At 47.7% G+C, this 23,737-nt stretch overlaps 1 protein-coding gene across 1 annotated transcript in view; it reads left to right on the top strand.

The window, feature by feature from the left end:
- The window catches only part of ITGA8 (integrin subunit alpha 8), a 287,198-nt gene extending 263,948 nt beyond the window's left edge, over positions 1-23,250 (top strand). The window contains exons 29-30 of the mRNA XM_075315623.1: positions 14,942-15,064; positions 20,250-23,250. Coding sequence (XP_075171738.1) covers positions 14,942-15,064; positions 20,250-20,336 — 210 coding nt within the window. The 3' untranslated portion in view covers positions 20,337-23,250. The remainder of the gene's footprint in view (positions 1-14,941; positions 15,065-20,249) is intronic.
- Positions 23,251-23,737: the final 487 nt, after the last annotated feature.

Here is a 23,737-nt window from a genome sequence, read left to right as displayed (position 1 = left end):
ACGGGAACCTCCGGGGTTTCCCAGCAGCAGAGACCCGACTGAAGGCAACGCTCAACCGTGAAGGGAAATACAGCTACCGCCACAGCTAGAGTTCCCAGGGCCAGAGCCTGCGGGCATAAAGGGGCTCCTCTGGCAAATACACCACTGGGGAGCGGGTTACCGGTGGGAAGCAATCGGAGCCGACAACACAACACAGGTGCAGGGAGAGACAGTGACCGCTAACCTACCGGGAGTGACCATCGCAGCCGGCTGCGGGACCTGTCCATCCAGCCGTTTGTTTTACCAGAGACTCCGTCTACGTCATTGGCTGAGTGAGTACCATCGTGCCGCCTGGCACTGCGCTGCCGCCCCTGCGACCCTGCACCTCGCCAAACCCCGCTATCCACCTTTCAGTCACCATCATCGGGCCCCGGGACCACCAAATCCCCCTACCCACGGAGGGGAGAGAAAAACATCTCGGCTGCTCCCTGTCATCGCTCCCGGGATCCCTGTCCAGAGCAGCGGTGGTGTCCCAACCTCACCACAACCGTGGGTGGCGTCACGGACAAAATCCCCAATCCAAACCATCCCCTTTTCACTCACGGGCGAGGAGCGCCGCTCGAGTCCCCGGATCCGGCCCACCGCTCAAGCCACCGAGCAGCAGCGCCGGACCCGAGCGTTGGCAAGCGCAGCGCCCCGCCGCCCGCGACAGTTGCATGCTACATGGAGGCCCTGGGGGGGCTGGCTGCATGCTACATGGAGGCCCTGGTGGGGCTGGCTGCATGACACATGGAGGCCCTGGTGGTGCTGGCTGCATGACACATGGAGGCCCTGGTGGGTGGGGCTAGCTGCATGACACATAGAGGCCCTGGTGGCGCTGGCTGCATGACACATGGAGGCCCTGGTGGTGCTGGCTGCATGACACATGGAGGCCCTGGTGGGTGGGGCTAGCTGCATGACACATAGAGGCCCTGGTGGCGCTGGCTGCATGACACATGGAGGCCCTGGTGGGGCTGGCTGCATGACACATGGAGGCCCTGTGGGGGTTGGCTGCATGCTACATGGAGGCCCTGGGGGGGCTGGCTGCATGCTACATGGAGGCCCTGGGGGGGCTGGCTGCATGCTACATGGAGGCCCTGGGGGAGGGCTGTCTGCATGCTACATGGAGGCCCTGGGGGGACTGGCTGCATGATACATGGAGGTCTGTGAGACTGCATAATAAACATGAAAGACACCTTATACATGGAATATAGGGGTGTATTATACATGGAGGAGTATGGGGCTGCATAATACAATGTGAAGGTCTATGGGGCTGCATTATAATACATATAGGACTATGGGGGCTACATTATAATATATGGAAGCTACCTTACACATGGACTATGTATGGGGATGCATCATAAAACATGGAGAACTATGTGGTGCAGTATAAAATATGGATGACTATGAGGTGAATTATAATATATGGAGGACTATGGGGGTGCATTCTAATATATGAAGGGTTATGTGGGACCTTTTATACTATATGGAAGGCTATGTGGGGGCCATTATAGTATTTGGAGAACTATATATGAGGGGGGACAAAGATATAAGCATGGGATGGAAATGTTTTGTGCTGAGGGAAAAAGGCTCTTTCCCTCAGCACCCAGCATTCCCATGCTCTGCTGTACATCTCTCAGCACCCGGCTTTCCCATGCTCTGCTGTACGTCTCTCAGCACCCAGCATTCCCATGCTCTGCTGTACGTCTCTCAGCACCCAGCTTTCCCACGCTCTGATATGGGAAAGCTGGGTCCTGAGGGAAAGATGTATGGCAGAGCTTGGGAAAGCTGGGTGCTGAGGGAAAGATGTATGGCAGAGCATGGGAAAGCTGGGTGCCGAGGACAAGATGGATTTCAGATCATGGGAAACCTGGGTGCTGAGGGTAAAAGCCAAGTGTCAGCGTCATGATCCTGTACCCAGAGTGTCAGTGTCATTATCCCGTACCCTAAGTGTCAGTGTACATGGAGGGGGGCCCCAGTCCAAATTTTGCACCAGGGCCCATCAAACTCTAGTTACGCCACTGGGCATCAATATTCGGTGTTCGGGTTGCTCTAGCAATGATATTCAGCATTCGGACTTTGGGTTCATCTGGCAACGTTATTTGGTATTCGGGTTCTTTGAGTTCCTCTGACGGTATTCGTTCTACCGGTTCCTCTGGTGACGGTGGGGCTCGGGTCTTCTCTGGGCTTGGTACACCTCCAGATGATTACACTATAGATGACATGGGCCTGCTTTCCTGTGTTCACATCTACTACCCTGGTAGTCTTGGCACCAACTCTTCCTCTTTGCTGCCGGCATATGTTCTAACTCCGCCATAGTTGTCACCTGACCCGGCGTCCCCTTCTAACTCCCTTGAGAAAACGCACTCCTTACAGTTCATTTCCTGTCGATTCCGGCCCACTGGCAGATGGCGATGTTGATGTACAATAATAGTGGAGCACTCAATATTGGCACATTGTTTCAGCTACCCTCTTACAGCAGCACTGTCACTGTTTTATTGCTTTTCACTGTTCTTGGTGAAATTGGCTTCGGCATTTTTCAGCACAACTTCTTTGCACCGGCCAGTCATACAAAGATCACGATGGAGCACCGGAGCGGCATTGGAGGATTCAATAAGTAACTAATGTATCTCTAATAATTTTATCCACTGGGTGTAGAGCATGGCACTCCAAAATATTGGTTAAGTACTAGTACTGTCCTGCCCCTTATAATAAATCAGAAGAATTTTAATAAACAAGAGAGCTTAAAAAACGTGTATTTATTTGGACTCTAAAAATTACTATAACGTTTCGGTCATTGACTCTGACCTTACACAGATTGCACTGGGGAAATTGTGAATATCACGCTAATGGAAAAGCGGTATGATCGCTTATAACGCTTTTCTGCCAGAACGATATTCACCTCCTTTAACCACACGATTTTCCCCACGAGTGCAATCTGTGTAAGGCCAGAGTCAATGACCGAAACGTTATAATAATTTTTGGACAGCAAATAAATATAGTTCTTTGAATCTGTCCTGTTTGTGCCAAGTTAATCAGAATTTTGTATGGTGTATGATATGTGGCGCAGGTTCTAAACAACATGAGAACCTGTAAGTGGAGGGAGTCAGACCTTCAGACAGAGAAAACAGAGTTATGATGGATAAAGGGTAAGATAGACGATGTCAAGAGGGAGCCCCAAAACTCCATTAAAGTACTTATACAATCCTGACGGTGTCCTAGCCCTCTGAAAATGAGGACTAGTAAGTGAATTAGATTAGATTAGGAAGGAGATTCAGATTAGATATTAGAAAAAACTTTCTGACAGTGAGGGTAGTCCGAGAGTGGAACAGGCAACCACGGGAGGTGGTGAGGGTAGTCAGAGAGTGGAACAGGCAACCACGGGAGGTGGTGAGGGTAGTCAGAGAGTGGAACAGGCAACCACGGGAGGTGGTGAGGGTAGTCAGAGAGTGGAACAGGCAACCACGGGAGGTGGTGAGGGTAGTCCGAGAGTGGAACAGGCAACCATGGGAGGTGGTGAGCTCTCCATCAATGGAAATCTTCAAGCAGAAACTGGATAAACATATAGCTGGGGGGATTTAGGAAAACCTGCACTCGCAGGGGTTGGTCCCGATGGCCCTTGAGGTCCCTTCCAACTCTACCATTCTATGATTCTATAATTCTATGAATTCTTGGCATGGCCAATGCTCAGTGCACCATTCTGCGACCTCAATCAACATGTCGTGCATCTCACCTTAGCTTGACTGACAGCTTCCCTGAATTAATTCTCCAACCCTGCAAGGCCACACTGACACTGTAGGAGCCAAACTAGTGTAGGTGGACTTTCAGCGCTTTCTCCTGTTTGCTGTCTCTGCCTGCTACACACATTTTCACACAGTGAGTGGCCGCTACAGACAGGAGAGAGGGGTGAGAGTGCTCCAGTACTGACAGCGTGTGTGTGCGCACCTGCTTGGTTCCTACAGCAAACGTCGTCCACTTTCACAGACGGATACCTGAACTGGACTGAAAGGGAAAAATAAAGGAAAATTGGCACAAAGCAAAAAAATAATCAAAAAGGTGCAAAAATTTGAAACATAAGGAATAATAAATTGCCCCCATGGTGCTCAATGTCCAAGCTCTGTACAATAAGTGTAGTGTTCCCATAGAAAAATGCATTTTTCAAAGACTTACTAGAGATAAGCCTTACTAATATAACCACGTACAAATAACGGTCAACCACCAACGACGTTGTATGACCCTTAGGTGATACGGCTCCTGACACATCCTATATCTAATTAAAGAATGTACGTCTGGAACTCCAATGGTGTGAACAAGGTGCAAAACTCAAAAACATATAACTATACAATCAGGTAAAGAGTTGCACACAAGTCACAATGTATAGGGGAATGATAAAAAGCAGAACTGCTATGGGAATACTAGAATGAAAAATACAATGAACTATCCGAAAAATTTAAAAAACTTGAAAATGGAATATGCATAACTGCTATGAATAATAGGAATACAAGAGATGTTTAGCCATTGTATTGATCAATGCAAAAGAGCCCCAAACCACGCCAAGGTAATCTCTATTTTCGGGGTCCCTAACTTATGTCTAACCTCACCTGCAGTTAAAGCTCTGTGCGATAAGTGTAGTGTTCCCATAGAAAAATGCATTTTTCAAAGACTTTACTAATATAACCATGTACAAATCACGGTCAACTACCAACGACGGTCTACGACCCTTAGGTTACACGGCTCCTGACACATCCGACATCTAGACGGTTTGGAGCCATTTTCTTCACGTCTGGTATGACAAATTGCTCAGCAGATCTGTTGTAGTGTATGATTGTGAAGATTAACCGTTCAGAATTTATGAGCAAATTCGTGTTAGAGGAAGCAGAGGTTTCCTTCCATGAAGGAAGGGCAGAAACCATGCGGCGTCCAGGGAAAGGTGTCCTGCACTCACTATTCTTCCTCGTTTCCACCTTTTATGACACTTTGGATATTTTCTTTAGTCTCTTGTAGGTTCTCAACCTCATGCTGTGAGGACCTCTTTGTCCACTTGCCTCCTGGCCCGATGCTTTATGATAACTTTTCCATATGGGAAGCACATGACCCTGACCATCTGTGCAGCACATTTCCATGTCAATGGCACATGATTCTGCTGAGACCAGTAACCCGAAATATAGCAAGTATGATTACACTGAGACCGAGTGTGTCGCCCTGGGCAAGCCAGGGGACACAGGTCACACACCACCACACCCTACATCCCAGGTAGGAACACCAAAGCTAACCAAAAATCCTTGTTGCCTTCCTCCAGAGGCTGATGATTCACACCAGGGGGTGGGCCAGGCGGTTGGCTCCGCCCACCGAGGAGATCACAGCTCTGGAGGCGGGAAGTACCAGGCAGTCTTGAGTAGGAGTCTAGTCAGGGAGGAGGAAGTGGAAGGAGTGGAGGAGTAGCCCAGCCAGGGCTAAAGTAAACAGCTAAGTGAAAGTGAGGAAAGAAAAGTAGTAAAGGAGGAAAGCAAGAGTGGTGACAGAGAGAGAAAAGCCTGAAGTAGTCCAGCTGTGTGCAGGACAGGTCAGCAAGGTCAGCAACGGCGGTGACTGTCTGGAGGGGGACCGTTTGGAAGTTCCTGGAAGGACCCCGTAGGCTGTGTGCCCGGTGGTCTGGAGCAGTGTTCCGAAGGACAGTCAGCACCAGGGCAGGGGCCTCTCGAACCCCGGCAAGGCTAGGAGTCGCCAAATTTGCCGAATCCATCAGTGAAAGGGACGTAGATCCCCCAACAACCAAGTCCCGATTGAAGGCAACAGCCCAACCTGTACAACAGAGACACCGCCACCGCCAGGGCACCAGTTTCTGAGGGCCAGCGCCTGCGGGCAAAGAGTAGAGCTCCTCCGGCCCAGCTTGAAGCCGGGGAGCGGGTTACCGGTGGGGACCCATCGCAACCAACAAGTACACAAAGGTGCAAGGAAGAGGGACATCACCGTCACCTACTGGGAGAGCAATCGCAGCCGTCCGTGGGACCGTCTTACCAGCCGTTTGGTTTACCGTAAAAACTGTGTCAACGTCTCAGGCTGAGTGAGTACCACAGTGCCGCAAGACACAGCGCTGACCCCGCGTCCCTGCGCCCACCAGGCCCTGCACCTCCCAAGCCATCACCGGGCCCCGGGATCACCTACCCCTACCCACGGAGGGGCAACACAACACCTGGCTGCTCCGCATCACCATCCCCGGGACCCCCGTATTGAGCAGCGGTGGTGAAATCACCACAACCGTGGGTGGCGTCACGGACAATAAACAATCCCCTCACCCAATAACCCCCTTTCACTCACGGGCGAGGAGTGCCGCTCGAGAAACCCCCGGGATCCGGCCCACCGCTCGAGCCACCACTGAGCAGCAGCCGCCGGACCCGAGCAGAAGGGGTGAGTGTAGTGTGCTGACACCCTCCTCCCCGCCCGCGACAACTTGGCGTCACAAACAGGATCTTACCGCTCTGCCATTAGGTAGAGGTGCGCCTTGTTACCACCGGAGGTATCCGGCAGGAAAATTTCAGAAGTCGCCATCTTTGGCGCGAAAAGTTCCCGCTCGAGCGTCTTCTCGAGTAGTAGAGGCGCGAAGGCCAAAACCCCACCCCGAGAAAGGAGGGGCCGGAAAGAGCTAAGGGGGACGCGATGGCGGCTGGACGCATGTAACTGCAGCTATAGAAGCAGGGACGCCAGGACTCTGCAGCAGTATTGGGTTCCTGGAAGGCACGATTGCCAAGATGTACCACCCTACTCCCAACGAGGAAGCCCCCGCGCCCGGCACGGCGACGTGGTTGAGGGACCGGACTGTCCCGCTGAGTAACCGTCTGCAGGCTGATATGCAACTCCTCCTGGAGGAGTGGGAGACCGACATGGCGGACGTGGTGGCTGCTATGTGGAGACGCGAGGCAGAAGAGGATTTGGAGGAGCGGGTAAGCGACCCACGCCCCTGTATTCCTGAGGGATCGGCCGTTGGAGCTGAGGGGCCCGGCCGGCTTCCGCTCACCCTACCTCTCTCCCTGCTACCCGTAATAGCTGCTGCCGCCCCACCATTAGGCCCGCTACCTGCCCAACCGGTAGCGATACCCTGCCCAGCCGCTCCGGCGGACCAGCCGGCTACAGACGTCCGGGACGTCCCTGAAGTACACCAGGGGGAACCGCTGGAACGGCGGCCCCTTAACAGCGTGGTGCCTGAAGTCCCAGTAGAGACTGTGCCAGACCCTGAGCCCGGAACCGTGGCCTGGATGAAGGCTCGGGTAATTCAGTTCCACCAGCATCAGCAGGAACAAATCCTCCAGATGATGGAGCAGTGCACCAACGAGGTAGAGGAGCTGATTACAACTGCCCCGAGGTACGGAGGGGAAATGGATGTAGCAGAGTCGACTGGTGACCCACGTCCCTATGTCCTACCAAGACCGGCCGCTGCGGCTGAGGGGCCCGGCCTAGTCTCGGCCTATGCATCACCCTTGCCGTTGCTGATGGGGCGCCTCAGTGTAGACTCGCCTGGTCTGCTATTCCGTGCTACTGCCGAGGGATCTGAAGTGTTGGATGATGGAGGCCAGGAGGCTGCGGCAGCTGGCGGTGACCCTCCTGACGTAGGAGCTCCAGCGGTTTGTCATACCCCGGGTACCGGTGAAAATGGATACCGGGTACCCCTGTCTCCGCCAGCATGTCGGTGCATGTTGGGCGTGCTGGTGGAGGGGGATGGAGCTGCCCAAGCTGAAGGCCTGGAGTAGGGCAGCGGAGCACCGTTGTCCAGTCCCCGTTGGGACCACCATTTTGTTGTTGAAAAGTTTTGAAAAGAGAATGATAAGTGAAATTACCGAAGAAGTTACCTGATTTGCCTTGTGATTGCAACCGGCTGGAGCCGGCACCGTTGTCCCCGTGGGGACCGTTTAAAAGTATTGCATGGGAACTATCCATGGACAAGCCCGTGAACTTGCAGGGCAACCACAGACGTTAGTGACTTGTAAATATGTTGTTTACCGTTACCGTTTTCCGCAGGCCGCCTCCGGAGAGGCAGGTTGGAGGGAGGGCCCTCAGCAGAGCAGGCTAGGGCCCAGCCACCAAAGGAACCGGTGGCTACCCTCTGGAGGGAAAGGACAGATCCCGCTCGGGTACCGTGTGCTGGACTGTGGGTCAAGGGGTGCTGCCTGGGCTTTAGGGGCAGCATCAGGGCCAGGTTGCTTGGGTGGGAGAGAGCGGAAACCGTAACCGTAAACCGTTATGCAACGTTAAAGTGAATGTGCCTCCCGTTAAGGGAAGAGTTATTAAAAATGTATTTTTGTTGATTTACCATGTTATCTTTTGCAGAAAAATAAAATCGATGTAGGACGGCAGCCCGCGGACGGTCTGCATTTTGCTAAGGGGGAATGTGTCGCCCTGGGCAAGCCAGGGGACACAGGTCACAAACCACCACACTAACAATTCGTGTTAGAGGAAGCAGAGGTTTCCTTCCATGAAGGAAGGGCAGAAACCATGCGGCGTCCAGGGAAAGGTGTCCTGCACTCACTATTCTTCCTCGTTTCCACCTTTTATGACACTTTGGATATTTTCTTTAGTCTCTTGTAGGTTCTCAACCTCATGCTGTGAGGACCTCTTTGTCCACTTGCCTCCTGGCCCGATGCTTTATGATAACTTTTCCATATGGGAAGCACATGACCCTGACCATCTGTGCAGCACATTTCCATGTCAATGGCACATGATTCTGCTGAGACCAGTAACCCGAAATATAGCAAGTATGATTACACTGAGACCGAGTGTGTCGCCCTGGGCAAGCCAGGGGACACAGGTCACACACCACCACACCCTACATCCCAGGTAGGAACACCAAAGGTAACCAAAAATCCTTGTTGCCTTCCTCCAGAGGCTGATGATTCACACCAGGGGGTGGGCCAGGCGGTTGGCTCCGCCCACCGAGGAGATCACAGCTCTGGAGGCGGGAAGTACCAGGCAGTCTTGAGTAGGAGTCTAGTCAGGGAGGAGGAAGTGGAAGGAGTGGAGGAGTAGCCCAGCCAGGGCTAAAGTAAACAGCTAAGTGAAAGTGAGGAAAGAAAAGTAGTAAAGGAGGAAAGCAAGAGTGGTGACAGAGAGAGAAAAGCCTGAAGTAGTCCAGCTGTGTGCAGGACAGGTCAGCAAGGTCAGCAACGGCGTTGACTGTCTGGAGGGGGACCGTTTGGAAGTTCCTGGAAGGACCCCGTAGGCTGTGTGCCCGGTGGTCTGGAGCAGTGTTCCGAAGGACAGTCAGCACCAGGGCAGGGGCCTCTCGGACCCCGGCAAGGCTAGGAGTCGCCAAATTTACCGAATCCGTCAGTGAAGGGGACGTAGATCCCCCAACAACCAAGTCCCGATTGAAGGCAACAGCCCAACCTGTACAACAGAGACACCGCCACCGCCAGGGCACCAGTTTCTGAGGGCCAGCGCCTGCGGGCAAAGAGTAGAGCTCCTCCGGCCCAGCTTGAAGCCGGGGAGCGGGTTACCGGTGGGGACCCATCGCAACCAACAAGTACACAAAGGTGCAAGGAAGAGGGACATCACCGTCACCTACTGGGAGAGCAATCGCAGCCGTCCGTGGGACCGTCTTACCAGCCGTTTGGTTTACCGTAAAAACTGTGTCAACGTCTCAGGCTGAGTAAGTACCACAGTGCCGCAAGGCACAGCGCTGCCCCAGCGTCCCTGCGCCCACCAGGCCCTGCACCTCCCAAGCCATCACCGGGCCCCGGGATCACCAACCCCTACCCACGGAGGGGCAACACAACACCTGGCTGCTCCGCATCACCATCCCCGGGACCCCCGTATTGAGCAGCGGTGGTGAAATCACCACAACCGTGGGTGGCGTCACGGACAATAAACAATCCCCTCACCCAATAACCCCCTTTCACTCACGGGCGAGGAGTGCCGCTCGAGAAACCCCCCGGGATCCGGCCCACCGCTCGAGCCACCACTGAGCAGCAGCCGCCGGACCCGAGCAGAAGGGGTGAGTGTAGTGTGCTGACACCCTCCTCCCCGCCCGCGACACGAGCAGTATCATTTATGGGCTGTGCCTGATATTCCTGTTCTGTTCTAGTGGATAGGACTGATAGGAAGCCAGAACCAACAGATATGCACTTTTCCAGGACAACCCACCTTAGCAAGATGGGGGTCTATATTTTAGCTCTGCTACAACATCAATCCTGAATAGAAATATTTAAATAATAGATGCCGTGTTTTTCCAAAAATAAGACCTCCCCCAAAAATAAGTCCTAGCAGGGATTTTTAGCATTTTTGGAGGATGGCTTGAATATAAGCCCTACCCCGAAAATGAGCCCTAATCTTGGTTCAATAATGAAGTGTCCATGCAGCTTAAAAAGTTAAAGAATACTGCAGCACACTGCATTATAGACCGCGGACACCCCGCAATCATACTCACCAGGCAGTTGATCGCACACCCACACACATCAGCTCGCATACCCACACACATCAGCTCGCACACCCACACACATCAGCTCGCACACCCACACACATCAGCTCGCATACCCACACACATCAGATTGCACACCCACACACATCAGCTCGCACACCCACATCAAATTGCACACACACACTCATCCAGCGATACTCATTTCTTCTGACCGGCAGAGAATCCTCAGAAGCAGTGCGGTGGAACGCATCGATACGTTCCACCGCTGGGTCCTCCATGCGTTCCACTGCACTGCGTCCCATCTTTCTCTGCTGACCGGTAGCAATCAGTATTGCCGGATGTGGTGACTGTGTGTGTGATCTGATGTAAAGTGTAGGATGCAGAATAGAGTGCCCGCCAAAGATCACAGGAGGACCTGAGAGCCACGCAGACATCCAGGGTCTGATAAGTATGAGCCTGTTGGGAAGGGGGGGTCTGCTTTTTTGGGTGGGTAAATGTACCCCCAACCATGTTTCTCCAAGAATAAGACCTACCCTGAAAATAAGATCTAGTGCTTTTTTCGGGGCAAAAAAAGTATAAGACCGTGTCCTATTTTTAGAAAAATACGGTATAAGAAGTTCACAGTCGGTGTTTGAGCACTGAATCCACCACCTATCAAATGTGTTTGGTGGCAAATAATGCCACTGTACTATCTCCAATCTAAATTTCATTGATGCCTCACTAAGGTAGAGTTCTGCAGGTGTCTGACTTTGGTCATCAAAAGGGTTTTTTGGGAGCAAAACATTAACACTAGTCTTTTTTGGGTAAGATTTAGGAACGTATTGATCAGCACAATCAAAGGCCATGTCATTGTTTACACAGGCACTGGGGACAGTATAGCCGTGCCTGGTACCTGCAATTTTGGTATTTTGAAATGTCGGCACTGGCTTTTCAGGAGCTGACGTGGCCCTCACACACACAGTGTCAATGTGAGTGCGCTCTCATCACTCTCTTCTGTCTGAAGTGCCCACTCGCTTCACACAGCATCACAGAGTAGCGAGCAGTCACAGCAAACCAGAGAGAGGGATGAAGGAGAACTTGACCGATTTTGGAGCTCTCGATGGTCAACCTATTGCAATGATCTAATATTGATTGCTTATCAAAGAAAGGTCATCAAAGTTTTACTCCCAAATTATAAAGTGATGGTGCATTGCTGGGATATGCCATTACTTTACGATTATGGATGATCGAATACCTCAAATATTCGGCTACGCCTATATTCGGCGCTATTCGACTATTTGCGAATATTCGATGCGCAATGTAAGTCTATGGGAAACCCAAATAGTTGCCAAATAGCAACTATTCTAGCTTCAAATAGACTTACATTGCGCATCGAGTATTCGCATAGCGGCGACCTATTTGTCGAATATTCGTGAACCCAAATATTGCCGAATATTTGTGATATTCGATCATCCCTATTTACGATCTATGGGGATTAGAGATGAGCAAAAAGGTTTCCAAGACTCTGGTTCAGCATCCACATCAGTACTCAGTAGGGGCTGTACTAGACCAATATGAACTTCCATAGGCAGCCCATGATTGCCAGCATCCTAAGTGCCTCTAAGGCTTCTTTCACACATCCGGTTTTTGCTATGCGGCACAATCCGGCTCTTTGCAGAAAAAACGCAACCGTTTTTTTTTTGCCGCCGGTTGCGTTTTTTCCGCATAGACTTTCATTAGTGCCGGATTGTGCCGCATGGCCTTGCGTTCGGTCAGGTTTTTGCCGGAAGCGGCATATTTAGCCCATGCGGCGGCCGGATGGAACGTTGCCTGGCACCTTTTTTTGTCCGTCAAAAAAAAACGCATCACGCCGCATCCGACCGATGCGGCGCTTTTTCCAATGCATGCCTATGGATGCTGGATGCAGCGCGATGCGGCAAAAAACGCATCCGGCCACCGCATGTGTTTTTTTGCACTGCGCATGCTCAGTAGCGTGCCGCAACCGCCAAAAACCGGACTTGCCGCATGTAAAAACTTATGCAAAGGATGCGTTTTTTTAGCCGCATCCGTTGCATAGGTTTTAGAGCCGGATTTAGCCGCACTGCTAAAACCGGATGTGTGAAAGCAGCCTTATTGCCCCAGCACACCACATCTTAGGAAGTCACAGGAGCATAGTATTCAGATGCCTATATTCGAGTGCCCTCTCAAGACATTCCCACTGTCCTGCCACGGAGTACCAATATGGACACTGACCCAGGGTCCTGTGAATCATTTTGCTCAACTCTAGAGGGGATAAGAGAAGCTGAACCCCCACCTAGCATAAAGTGATGGCATCACCTGAGAATAAAGAGGAGGTGGCGCTGGTGCACATCTATGTGACCTTCACTGTTTCTTTCCCTGCACAGTGGCCAGTAGAAGAGTGGTCAATAGAATGGGGCTTCCTCCAGTTCCCTGAAAAATCGGTTACCAGGGGCCGCTGGCAGGATTCTCAGGCTCAGGATTAGGGGACCTCCTAGTGATATACCATCATATTTATGAAATGGTAAATTATGGTAATTATACAGAGCAACTTAAGACATGACCCAGTGAATTCTGTAAGTCACACCCCTTTAGTAAAAACCATAATAATTAGCCAAAAAAAGGCCCATATCTCTGGAACCACATGGCGGATTTAAGAAATACAAAAAATGAATACTCAGGGGAAGAGAGGGAATAAAATAAGAGCAAAAAATGATCACTTTTACCTCGGAAACAGGTCCTCTCCTATTTAAGATCCAAAAGTCATCAAATCTTGTTCCTTTTTTTTTCCACGAAAAGCTATAGATTCGAAAGAAAAATCCAGCAGTCCCAAACGCTAAAATTTGAAGCTTTATTTCACATGATTAAAACTCCATGGATCAAACTTTGTTTAAAACCAGAGCAGATGACGCGTTTCGAATCAGATAGGATCCTTACACATATCTTAATTCATGTGACCAAAAAACCACTTTCCACTCGAGCTGTATTACCCCGGCATATCACATTGTCAGTTGACATTGTGTTTTTGGTTTCTGGCAATAAGAAATGATTTAGGGTCTACACTTCATGTGTAGCGCCCCACGGGGAAGGTGTTTTAACCTATTCAGGCTGGGGGTGCAAATCCTCTGCGTCATCACGGGTTGGCCTGGCCCGGTTCCGTTACCCCGAGAAGTACAGGAAGGAGGATTGGAGGGTGGCAGGGAGGATGGAGGTAGTAGATGGAGGTTTAGGAAAGTCTTTTAAGGTTGATCGTGATGCCACCTGTGGTATGCAGCCAGCGATGGGGGCCACCGCTGCAGGGTCTCTCACCGGGGCAGATGTTAAATGCAGCCGGGATGGTGTCGCTCCCCACAGGCGGAGCGGGATTACCCCGGGGAGGATGGCGGAGGACGAGGGTGGTAGTCCCCACTGGCGCCGCAGCACTGGGCATTGGTGCTGGTTAAAGGAGAGGCAGAGGCAGGGGCTGCGGTTTCTAGTGGTTTTACTCACAGGTTGTTTAATCGCTGCCCCGTAGTGCTGTCCTCTGCCATGAAGGGCTCCAGTCAATCCCGGATCTGTCAGCGGTCACCGCCGGTGCCCGTGAAAGTCTGTTAGTGAAGTGTCCCTCAGCTGCTGTCCGAAACCCAGGCTGAGCCTCCTGCTCCAAGCCACGGGCCCACGAAGAGAGAGAAACACTAACTCCAGTTGTCAGTGCTAGGTGTTATCCCAAACTGTGCCCAGGAAGGTTCTCTCTAAAGTGTGATAGTTTCGCCTACGTCTACCCCATGTGGTGCCCGCCCCCAGTGGTTGTCCTAGTGACTGGGAAAATCCCATGCTTTGTGATGGCTGGCTCCCCGGTCTGCCCTAGTCCAACCCCCTGTGAGTAAGCACCTGCTATTTTATATGTGTGTTTTGTGAAGGCAGGTTTACCCCCTCCTGACCCAGGATAGATATTACCCCTGAAAAGTGGTGTAATACCCTGTGGCGTCTGAAGCCCAAGGGTGCCACACGTGCATATGTGTAATTTCCCATAAAGTGTGTTTATATAAAGGAAACAGTAGTACAAAAACAGTGGAGCATCAGCAGTGAGCCAAAAAACCCAAATGTCATCTTAGAGGCAAGATTTAAAAGTTCTGATTTACTTTTTTGTTTTATTTTTTTTCCCACATGGCAGTAATGTAAATTTATTTTTTATTCAAGTGCACTAAAATGTATATTTAACCTTTCAGCCATCAGATATGAAAAATTTATGGTTTCCTAAAGAGCTGAGCACGGGCTTAAGAGTTCTTATTCTACTCCCATAAAGGAAGTTCTGCCCATTTATCACTGTATATAATTATGTTTGCATGATTCAGGGGTTTTGTAACTTGCTCCAAAATCCAGTATAGATTACAGATCTCAGTGGGAAAGTACTTTACGAATCATGTTCTATGGGATTGTTCTTTATAACTTGCACTCCTCCAGTTTTCCTGTTTAAGTTAAGACTAAGTGATATGTGAACATCGATGACTTAGATTTTTTTTTTCTTGTTTCTTGCAGATAAAGACATCAGTGATTTGGACAACGCCAAACATACCATTCTACATCCCTCTTTGGGTCATCATACTGGCCATTCTACTGGGGCTGTTGGTTTTAGCCATACTTACTGTAGTCATGTGGAAGGTAATTAATGGTTTATTGTCTTATTTTTGGAATTATTTATTTGGCATTTTTTATTTATTATTATTATTTATTTTATTTATTTATTCGTTATTTGGCATTATTTCACATTTGACGTCTTAACTTGAACATCGGGAAAGATCAGTTCAGATTTAGTAAAAATGATCAAAGCCGACAAACATTGGAGCCATCAACCAGTGTAAGAGAAGAAGTGGGTTGTCCACACTGCCGGATGGATTGAGGATAGCAAATAGTATATTTAGCAGATTTTATTGTTCTAGTTCTACATGTTTCGAAGCTCGCATGCTCCGAAACGCATAGAACTAGAACAATTAAATCTGCTGAATATATCCTCTTCTATCCTGAATCCATCCGGCAGCGCGGAATGACAACCCATTTCTTCTCATCTACTGATTGACATTTTACCTCGTGGGTCTGCAGCAACCGTATTTTACGCTAACAAACACATTATAGGAGTTGTGACTTGCACAACTTACCCAGGTGAGTGATTCCCTGCAACCCCTTATACTGGTTCCTACCAGGATAAGACGCCACTTTTGCGCCTTTTGTCTTTTCAGCTTTATCGTTTTAAAGCATTGGAACCATGAAAGCAGCATTTCTCAGGCTCAGTTCACATTGCTTTGCGCCCAGCCAAAGATATCCAGTCAAATACCCAATTTAGAACCTTGTGATACCGTATAACTGTACTGGCTAGTTTAAACCCTTCACCACTGCAATAAGACATGTGCAGGCTAAGAGCTCGGCTGTCATGAGAAGACAGAAGTGGTTCAATACAACTTCTGTCTTCTCCCCCTTTAGGATATATTGCACTCAAAATACAATTAACAATCACTTGATTGCCAGGTTGCTTCTGAGTGACAGAGATGCTCGCTCTGCATTTCTGCATGAGACAGTGGAATTCCCCATTTACATCAGAAAACTTCAATGCAATGCTTGGAAATGTCCAGAGTTTTTGAGGACATATATAGAAAGAGAAAAAAACAAAAATGTGGTCAACAATTCTAAAGCCTGCTTTACACGTTACGATTAAGCATACGATATCGTATGCGATTGTAACCGCCCCCATCGTATGGGGTCCAATACCCGACACCCCCGCCGATCAGCTGTTCTCGATGTCGGGGGCGGTAGCAGCCAACCGGAAATGCTTAGTTCTGGAGCTACTCCATCCTCTGATAGTGGTCGAGACTGGGTACTCCACATCTACCTCCTATTGATTAAAAAGTCTAAAGCCTGCTTTACATGTTACGATTTCGCATACAATATCATATGCGATCGTACCTGCCCCCATCGTATGTGCGGCATGTTGTCGTCCTAGATGGAAACCTCTTCCAAAGATAATGTACAAGAAAGACGCACAGTGTGCTGAAGACAAGCAGACTAAGGACATGGATTACTGGAACCGTCTTGTGGTCTGATGAAACCAAGATAAAATTAAATTGTTCATATGGTGTCAGTGTGTGTGGTGGTAACCAGGTGAGGAGGGCAAAGTCAAGTGTGTCTTGCCTACAGTCAGGCATGGTGGAGGGAGGGTCATGGTTTGGGGCTGCATGAGTGCTGCTGGCTGTGGGGAGCTACAGTTTATTGTACTGTGACATACTGAAGCAGAGCATGATCTCCTCCCTTCATATTCCAACATGATAACAACCCCAAAACATGCCTCCGAGACAACCACTGCCTGTCTAAAAAAAACTGAGGGTAAAGATGTTGCACTGGCTAAGCATCTCCAGATCTAAACCCTATTGAGCATCTGTGGGGCTTCCTAAAACGGAAGGTGGAGGAGTGCAGGGTCTCTAACATCCACCTGCTCCATCATGTCATCATGGAGGATGGAAGAGAATTCCAGTGGCTCCTGTGAAGCTTCAGTGACCTCCATGCCCAACAGAGTAAAGGCAGTGCTGGAAAATAATGGCAGCCACAGAAAATATTGACACTTTGGGAACAATTTGGGCATTTTTCACTTCGGAGTGTACTCACTTTTGTTGCCAACAGTTTAGACATTAATGGCTGATTTATTTAGAGGGCCTAAAATTTACACTGTTATACAAGCTACAGACTGACACTGTACATTGTATCACAGGGTAGATTTTCAGTGTTGTCCCATGTGAAGACTTGATAATGAGAAATAATGGATTAAAATGACGACTCCTAAGTTTGAACAATCTGATTCTTAAGTAAAATACCTGACACAGGACAGAGAAGATGACAGATAGCACACAGAGTTATAATTACATATATTAGCTGTGGAAAAGTGGTTGTCACCACCTGAAGTCAAGTCATAAGCGTTTTTTGTAGGACACGTTCATAATTCAGTGTCAGATCTGATATATAAATCTGTGCTGCATCCGTTGACAATCCGCGTCCTATACAAAGAAGCAAATCAAGAGGCTGCAATCCTGTTTACATTTTCACTTAGGGGTACTTTGCACGCTGCGACATCGCTAGCCGATTGTAGCGATGCTGAGCGCGATAGTCCCCACCCCCGTCGCAGCTGCGATATCTTGTGATAGCTGCCGTAGCGAACATTATCGCTACGGCAGCTTCACACGCACTTATCTGCCCTGCGACGTCGCTCTGGCCGGCGACCCGCCTCCTTCCTAAGGGGGCGGGTCGTGCGGCGTCACAGCGACGTCACACGGCAGGCGGCCAATAGAAGCGGAGGGGCGGAGATGAGCAGGACGTAAACATCCCGCCCACCCTCTTCCTTCCTCATTGCAGGCGGGACGCAGGTAGGAGATGTTCCTCGCTCCTGCGGCTTCATACACAGCGATGTGTGCTGCCGCAGGAACGAGGAACAACATCGTACCTGTCGCTGCAGCGAAATTATGGAAATGACCGACGCTACACAGATCACGATTTTCGACGCTTTTGCGATCATTTATCGGTGCTTCTAGGCTTTACATGTTGCGACGTCGTTACCGGCGCCGGATGTGCATCACTTTCAATTTGACCCCGACGATATCACAGTAGCGATGTCGCAACGTACAAATTACCCCTTAGACTTTTGGTGCCTCAACCGAAAGAAATCCACCAGATTCAGCCCGAAACAGTAATTACCGCATCAAGCAGTCCATGGCGGTGCAAGCTACACATCTTCATCAAGATCCAGGTCATGGTCACCACCCTCTCAACATAAAGCTGCTCAAAACTTTCTTGTTCCAAAATTGGGATTACTAAAGCAAAAAAATGGGGGAAAAAACTGCTTAGATAGACTGGATTATGATGGATTTGTGCAATGTGCCTCGATGGATACTTGGATGTCTTTATGGTTGGAGAGAGGGGGTGCATTTCTGTCCAAAAACCCTTTAAGAACAATTAATCCTCTAGACTACTATAAAGTCAATTTCCAACTTCCATCCTTTGGTTATTCGCCAAACTAGTGCTGCAAACTATAGAGGTAACCGTAGCCATTGTGCCTCTTTGCTTTCTGTAATAAAATACATGATTTTTTCTACTGCAAATAGCAACGATGTGTAGTTTACAGGCAGTTGGGGATTAAAGAAAAAACATATTTCTCCAGGAATGCTCCTCTTTTATAATGAGTTTACAACGTTCTAGTAGTATAGCCGTGCAGCCAATGCTCGGCCGGGGCCCTGGGGTTACCGCCTGCTACATCCATCAGCTTCGGGGGGAAAAAGAGATATTATTGTTAAAACAGGTAGACAGGAAATGTGCGTCTTGAAGCCATTTTTAATTTCTTGGCTATAGAATTGGTGGGGTTTTTTGTTTGTTTTATAGAGATTTGTTTTTCATTGTTTCTCATCTATACTATCATTATCCTATTTTTATAATTTTTTCAGGAAAATGTTAGCATTTTTGTTAAAACTGTCTAATTCTTAGTGCAAACTAAAAGGTCCTCATACACATTAGACAGTCGTCAGCCGAACGATGCTTTGGACGATCATTCAGCCGACAGCCATTTTGGCCGGTTCTTCCATATACCGGACTGCTCTTTCGTCCGAGTGCTCTTGTGTTTTTGAGAAAGCCACCAACAGATATCTCTGGTGGTAACTTATCTCCAGGAGAAAAAAGTGATCGGCAGACTGAAATCGACATCTGCCTCGACAGTAAGTTGGCTGGCGCCCCCATTCTTGAGGCAGTATTCAGGATCTCGATGGTTGTATGCCTTATATATCATATGGATAGGTATCCGACCCCTGGACACTTCCTGAACTTTTTTTTTCAAAATTCATTAGGTTTAGAGACATTTTTGTTCATAGCCATCCTTTACCTATTGCCTGCCTCAGTGACTTGCCAAAAATCAAGCAGAGGACCCCCAATATCCTCATATTAGGGAATTCCTCAGGTGAAATAATTCATAAATACTTATGGGTAGAACACATCTTAGAATTCACCCATTTATACTGTAAGAGGGATAGTCAATCACACCATTAAAATTACGACATCATTAGAAGATGATGTTGACCTTGTTGCAGGAAGTGACCAATTCACTCCCAAAACTTCTTTGTAATGATTTATGGAATTTAAGGCGAAAAAAGTTGATATTTCTACATTCTCTATCCTGGACAAAATAATATGTCTGACTTATGTTTCTATATAAACACATGTTCCTTCTAAGAACATATATCATTCATTTACATGATGTGATATTTGTATCATTGCCGGGGATTAGAGATGAGCAAACGCAAGGTTTAGTGCTCGGAGTTCGTACCAAACACAGACTTTACATAAAAAACAGAGTTCGGGTGTTTTTTGTATGCTGACCACTCTTGCGAGCATCGCTGTGCTTGGGTACGCTCGGTACTTGGCCCAGTGCAAGCTCCTTGCAGTCTTTGAACAGCTCATACTGGGGCTAACAACAGCGTGATCTGATGTAGTGTGCCTGAACTGCCTTATTAGTTACTTCTATTCGGGTTCAGGTCAAGTCCAGGTCCCAAACGGAATTTTTTCCAAAGTCCGGCTGAAACTGCCAAACCGATCCTCCACGGGTCCACTCATTTCTACCGGGAATCCAACTCTGAAAGAGTCTTCCGTTTCTCCTCACCACATGATCACGTCATTGAACACGTCACGACTCTATGACCTCCATATGGGCTATGTTTTGTGCATTGAGACGTATTGTTAGTTCATACATCCAAAAAGCATAATAGCTAAAGCTAAAAAATGTACTAAACTTCATGCTAACATTTGTTTGCTATTTTTTTTAAAGTGTGGATTCTTCGACCGGAAAAGACCGCCACAGGAGGATGTAACAGATGACACAGAAAAATTAACAAACAAGACATCGGAAGCATGAAAACAAACCAACTGTTGTGAGACTGCTATGTGGAGGGCCAAAGATTGAATGTATCTGCATCGCCACTTTGCCGCGTTGCATCTGAGTTGCGCTGTACCAACCACTCAAGGAACATATGTTCAACGATGCCTTAAAAAAAATATCTTCAACATCACAGATGGAGTTTTTTTACTTGAATCTTTGCTGGTTTCTTGCAGATGAGTTGTGTGATGTGTGCTCCAGAGACTTGTGAGAGTATCGAAAAACTGTAAGGCAGTGCCTTTATTACTGTACCGGGATGTAGACTTCTCTGACCAAATCTAGAACCACTACTGTTCTGTAATAGATCTGGGAATATGCTGCCCAAGTTGGAACAGAACTCCTTTGGATCACTGGGAAGTGTCAGATTTTGGACAATGTTTTTGAAACTGAATATAAATGTTGAAGTTGAGAATTTTTGAATGAAGCACAAATTCCTTAGTCTTCCTCTCGAATCTCCAAAAAATGTAACTAAGATCTGTAAAATATTTTATACATTTGTACAAATGTCAAAAAGTCCTTGTTTATAGAAAATATGTAATTTTTAATGAATGCCAAAGCTTTCCTTGACACCCGCTTAATATAACGGCCACAGTCGGAACCAGAGACGTCATATTCATTGACGTCAATCCGTCTGGGTCAAGAGTTGGGTGTAAAGAGTTGAGTAGATGGAAAGGAACTTTTTGTGTTCTTCTCTGTATGGCCGATGACCTGAGATCACTTTATATCGCAATCACTTTATTTATATCACTAGTCACACCTTTACACTCTGACCGTATTAAGCAGTGCCTTGTGTGTCTCACAGATGACCAGTAGCCATGGTCTACAGAGGCTTTCCAACTACATATGACCAGTAGCCATGGTCTACAGAGGCTTTCCAACTACTCATCGTTGGTGATTACTTAATGTTGCATTCAATCATAATAATGAACCAAGAAAGAGTGGATGAAACTAGGGTTGCCTTTAACTATTAGCCCAGTTTGTGGCTAAAAGCAGTCTTCTTCCAGGTTGTCATGCCAAATATACCTTTATTACCCACTCAAGAACATTGAAAGAACATTCTACCTTCCATAACTGATTATATATGTATAACCAAGGCCAGAAAATCAAATCAGATTTACAGGGGGAATATTTAGTCTGGGGCTATTGTATAAAGACCTTTCCTCTATGAACCTATGAACCCCATAAACCCAATGACAAATATCAAAGCCTCCCACTAGCCACTATGCAGGCTCTTTATGATCACTACCACTCTGTTCACACAAGGGACTTTGGGCCCACTTTCTCATTGGTGGGTCTTAGCTTTTGGACCCCAGATATCATATGTTTCCCTTCTATACCGTGGATAAATGATTATTATAATTCTAGGGACAAACACTTTTCGTGATCTTCATTCTATATCTCTCCAGTTTTTGTGAAACAACACTTCTCACCGTGCTCTAGTAGCCTTTAACTATGAGCCACAAGTTGGCAACCACCACTTAAGGCCTATCATATTCTTCTCTCTGTCAAGTGATTTTGGGGAAGCTCCTAGATTTTTCTATTCAGAATGATTGATTTTTATGACAAGATATTGAATGTCTTCTGTTAGGAAATGCTCCTTCTGGAATCAGGGTCTACTGAAAGTTTTACTCTACAGAAATATAGTTTGGCAACCACGACATTGGGCCATCGATGAAACACATCTGTCAGCCGGAATTCTAGGCGGTTTCCAGATACTTTTCTTCCAGTTAGGCTTGGGAATATCAAATCTTATAACTGTTGGAGGTGCAGAGGTGGCAGTCATGACAAGTCCTTAGTGCCATGGGGGTAAAGATACACCAGCAATATAAATATCACATGGAAGGTTGGGAGGCCCAGAATGGTTTTGTCATACATCTAGGGTTCATGCTTTGATTACACAACAAGCAATCTGTTCTATTGCAGAAAGCCTCTTCTAGAGTCAGTCACAGGGTTTCTCTTGACTTCTGTCTTCAGGAGTACACTGCTCCTTTGCCTCTCGGCTTCCTGCTTGCCGGAGGGTGGGTGGTGCGCTCCTGAAGACAAGCAGCATGGCTGAGCAGCTTGCCCAGACTCTTGTACTCCCAGATGCTTCATGCAGAAGTAGCGTAGCTTTGTCTCTGCAAAATCGGAGGAGCACAAGTGCACTGAATCTGGTCCGATTCAGCAACCTAGTCAGCTTTAGATTAGCGCCTTCAAGCTCACCTACGCTCACTAGAAAATTATCTAAATTGACTGTTCGACATCAATCAAACTGAGCACCTCTGCTTATGTTAACTTTAAAGGAAAATTAAACTTTTCAGTGCAATATATAATAAACCCAAGATGAGTTTACACTGGGATTTGATGCATCTTTTGCTATATAATTTTTTTTAATACCAAAGTACCAAGATGCAATTGTTGTGGATGACGCAGTATTGAACAGGGACCTCGTTATTTTGGGTTCAGTTGCACCTGGACCAAGAAACGTGAGAAGACCAAATACTTCTGATGCTCACGGGCCAATATTCTCTTTGTATGTGTTTTATACTTTTGGCTTTAATAAGTTGATTAAATATATTCCCAGGCCAGAAAAAAGAAGCCATAAGTATATTCCAGTCCCTTCCATTCCTCACGTGATCATAATCTTATTTTCAGATACGCTTTATTAGGACCTTTTCTTGGAATACACAAATCCACTGAATGTATTTTCCATGCTCGTTCCTCCTGGTTTTAGGTCCATACATGGAGATTGTGTCATCGGAGAGATTTTCCTTCCATTTCATTATTGTTTTTCTACTAAGCCCACCATCACTTGTGCAAATACCATTATTCTGGGAGATGCTTGACGACAGACGTATTATCAGCCTGTGCAATGTGCAAAAGACTCTTTTTCCAAAACAATAAAAGAGCAAATGCGACAATGGTTTGTGTTTTACTTATTTCCTCCCGTTATAGTAACATAAACTGGAAAATTTGAAGGATTTTTAAAGGGGGATTTCCAAGCTTATTGATGACTACGGTAAAATGACTCCCTTTATGGACTGTTGTTAACCCTGATTAATCCAGAAATGCATGGAACAAAACCACAAAGACTTGACCGTGCTTTTGCTGCATGTGATACATCTACATATCTGGCTTACGGAGAACCACAGCTTTATTGGGTCACTAATAGAGTTGAGCAAAAAAGATTTTCGCTACCTTGGTCCATTGTCCAGTCTGGCTGTGTTCGTTTTTGCCGCTGACACCCTCGGCCTGGAATCTCAGGCTCTTCTTCTTGCGCCTACAAGGATTTGCAACATCATGTCTTGAAACATGCCATGAAGTCAAAACGTGGTGGGACTTAGGAAAAGTGAAAGGTGCCAAGAACGTTGGCAGCAGAAGTGAAATCTGACCTACTCTGG

The sequence above is a fragment of the Anomaloglossus baeobatrachus genome, chromosome 6 (assembly GCF_048569485.1).
Source record: "Anomaloglossus baeobatrachus isolate aAnoBae1 chromosome 6, aAnoBae1.hap1, whole genome shotgun sequence".
Classification (NCBI taxonomy): Eukaryota; Metazoa; Chordata; class Amphibia; order Anura; family Aromobatidae; genus Anomaloglossus; species Anomaloglossus baeobatrachus.
Note: the sequence above shows the minus strand (reverse complement) of the source record. Positions and strands in the feature narration are given on the sequence as shown.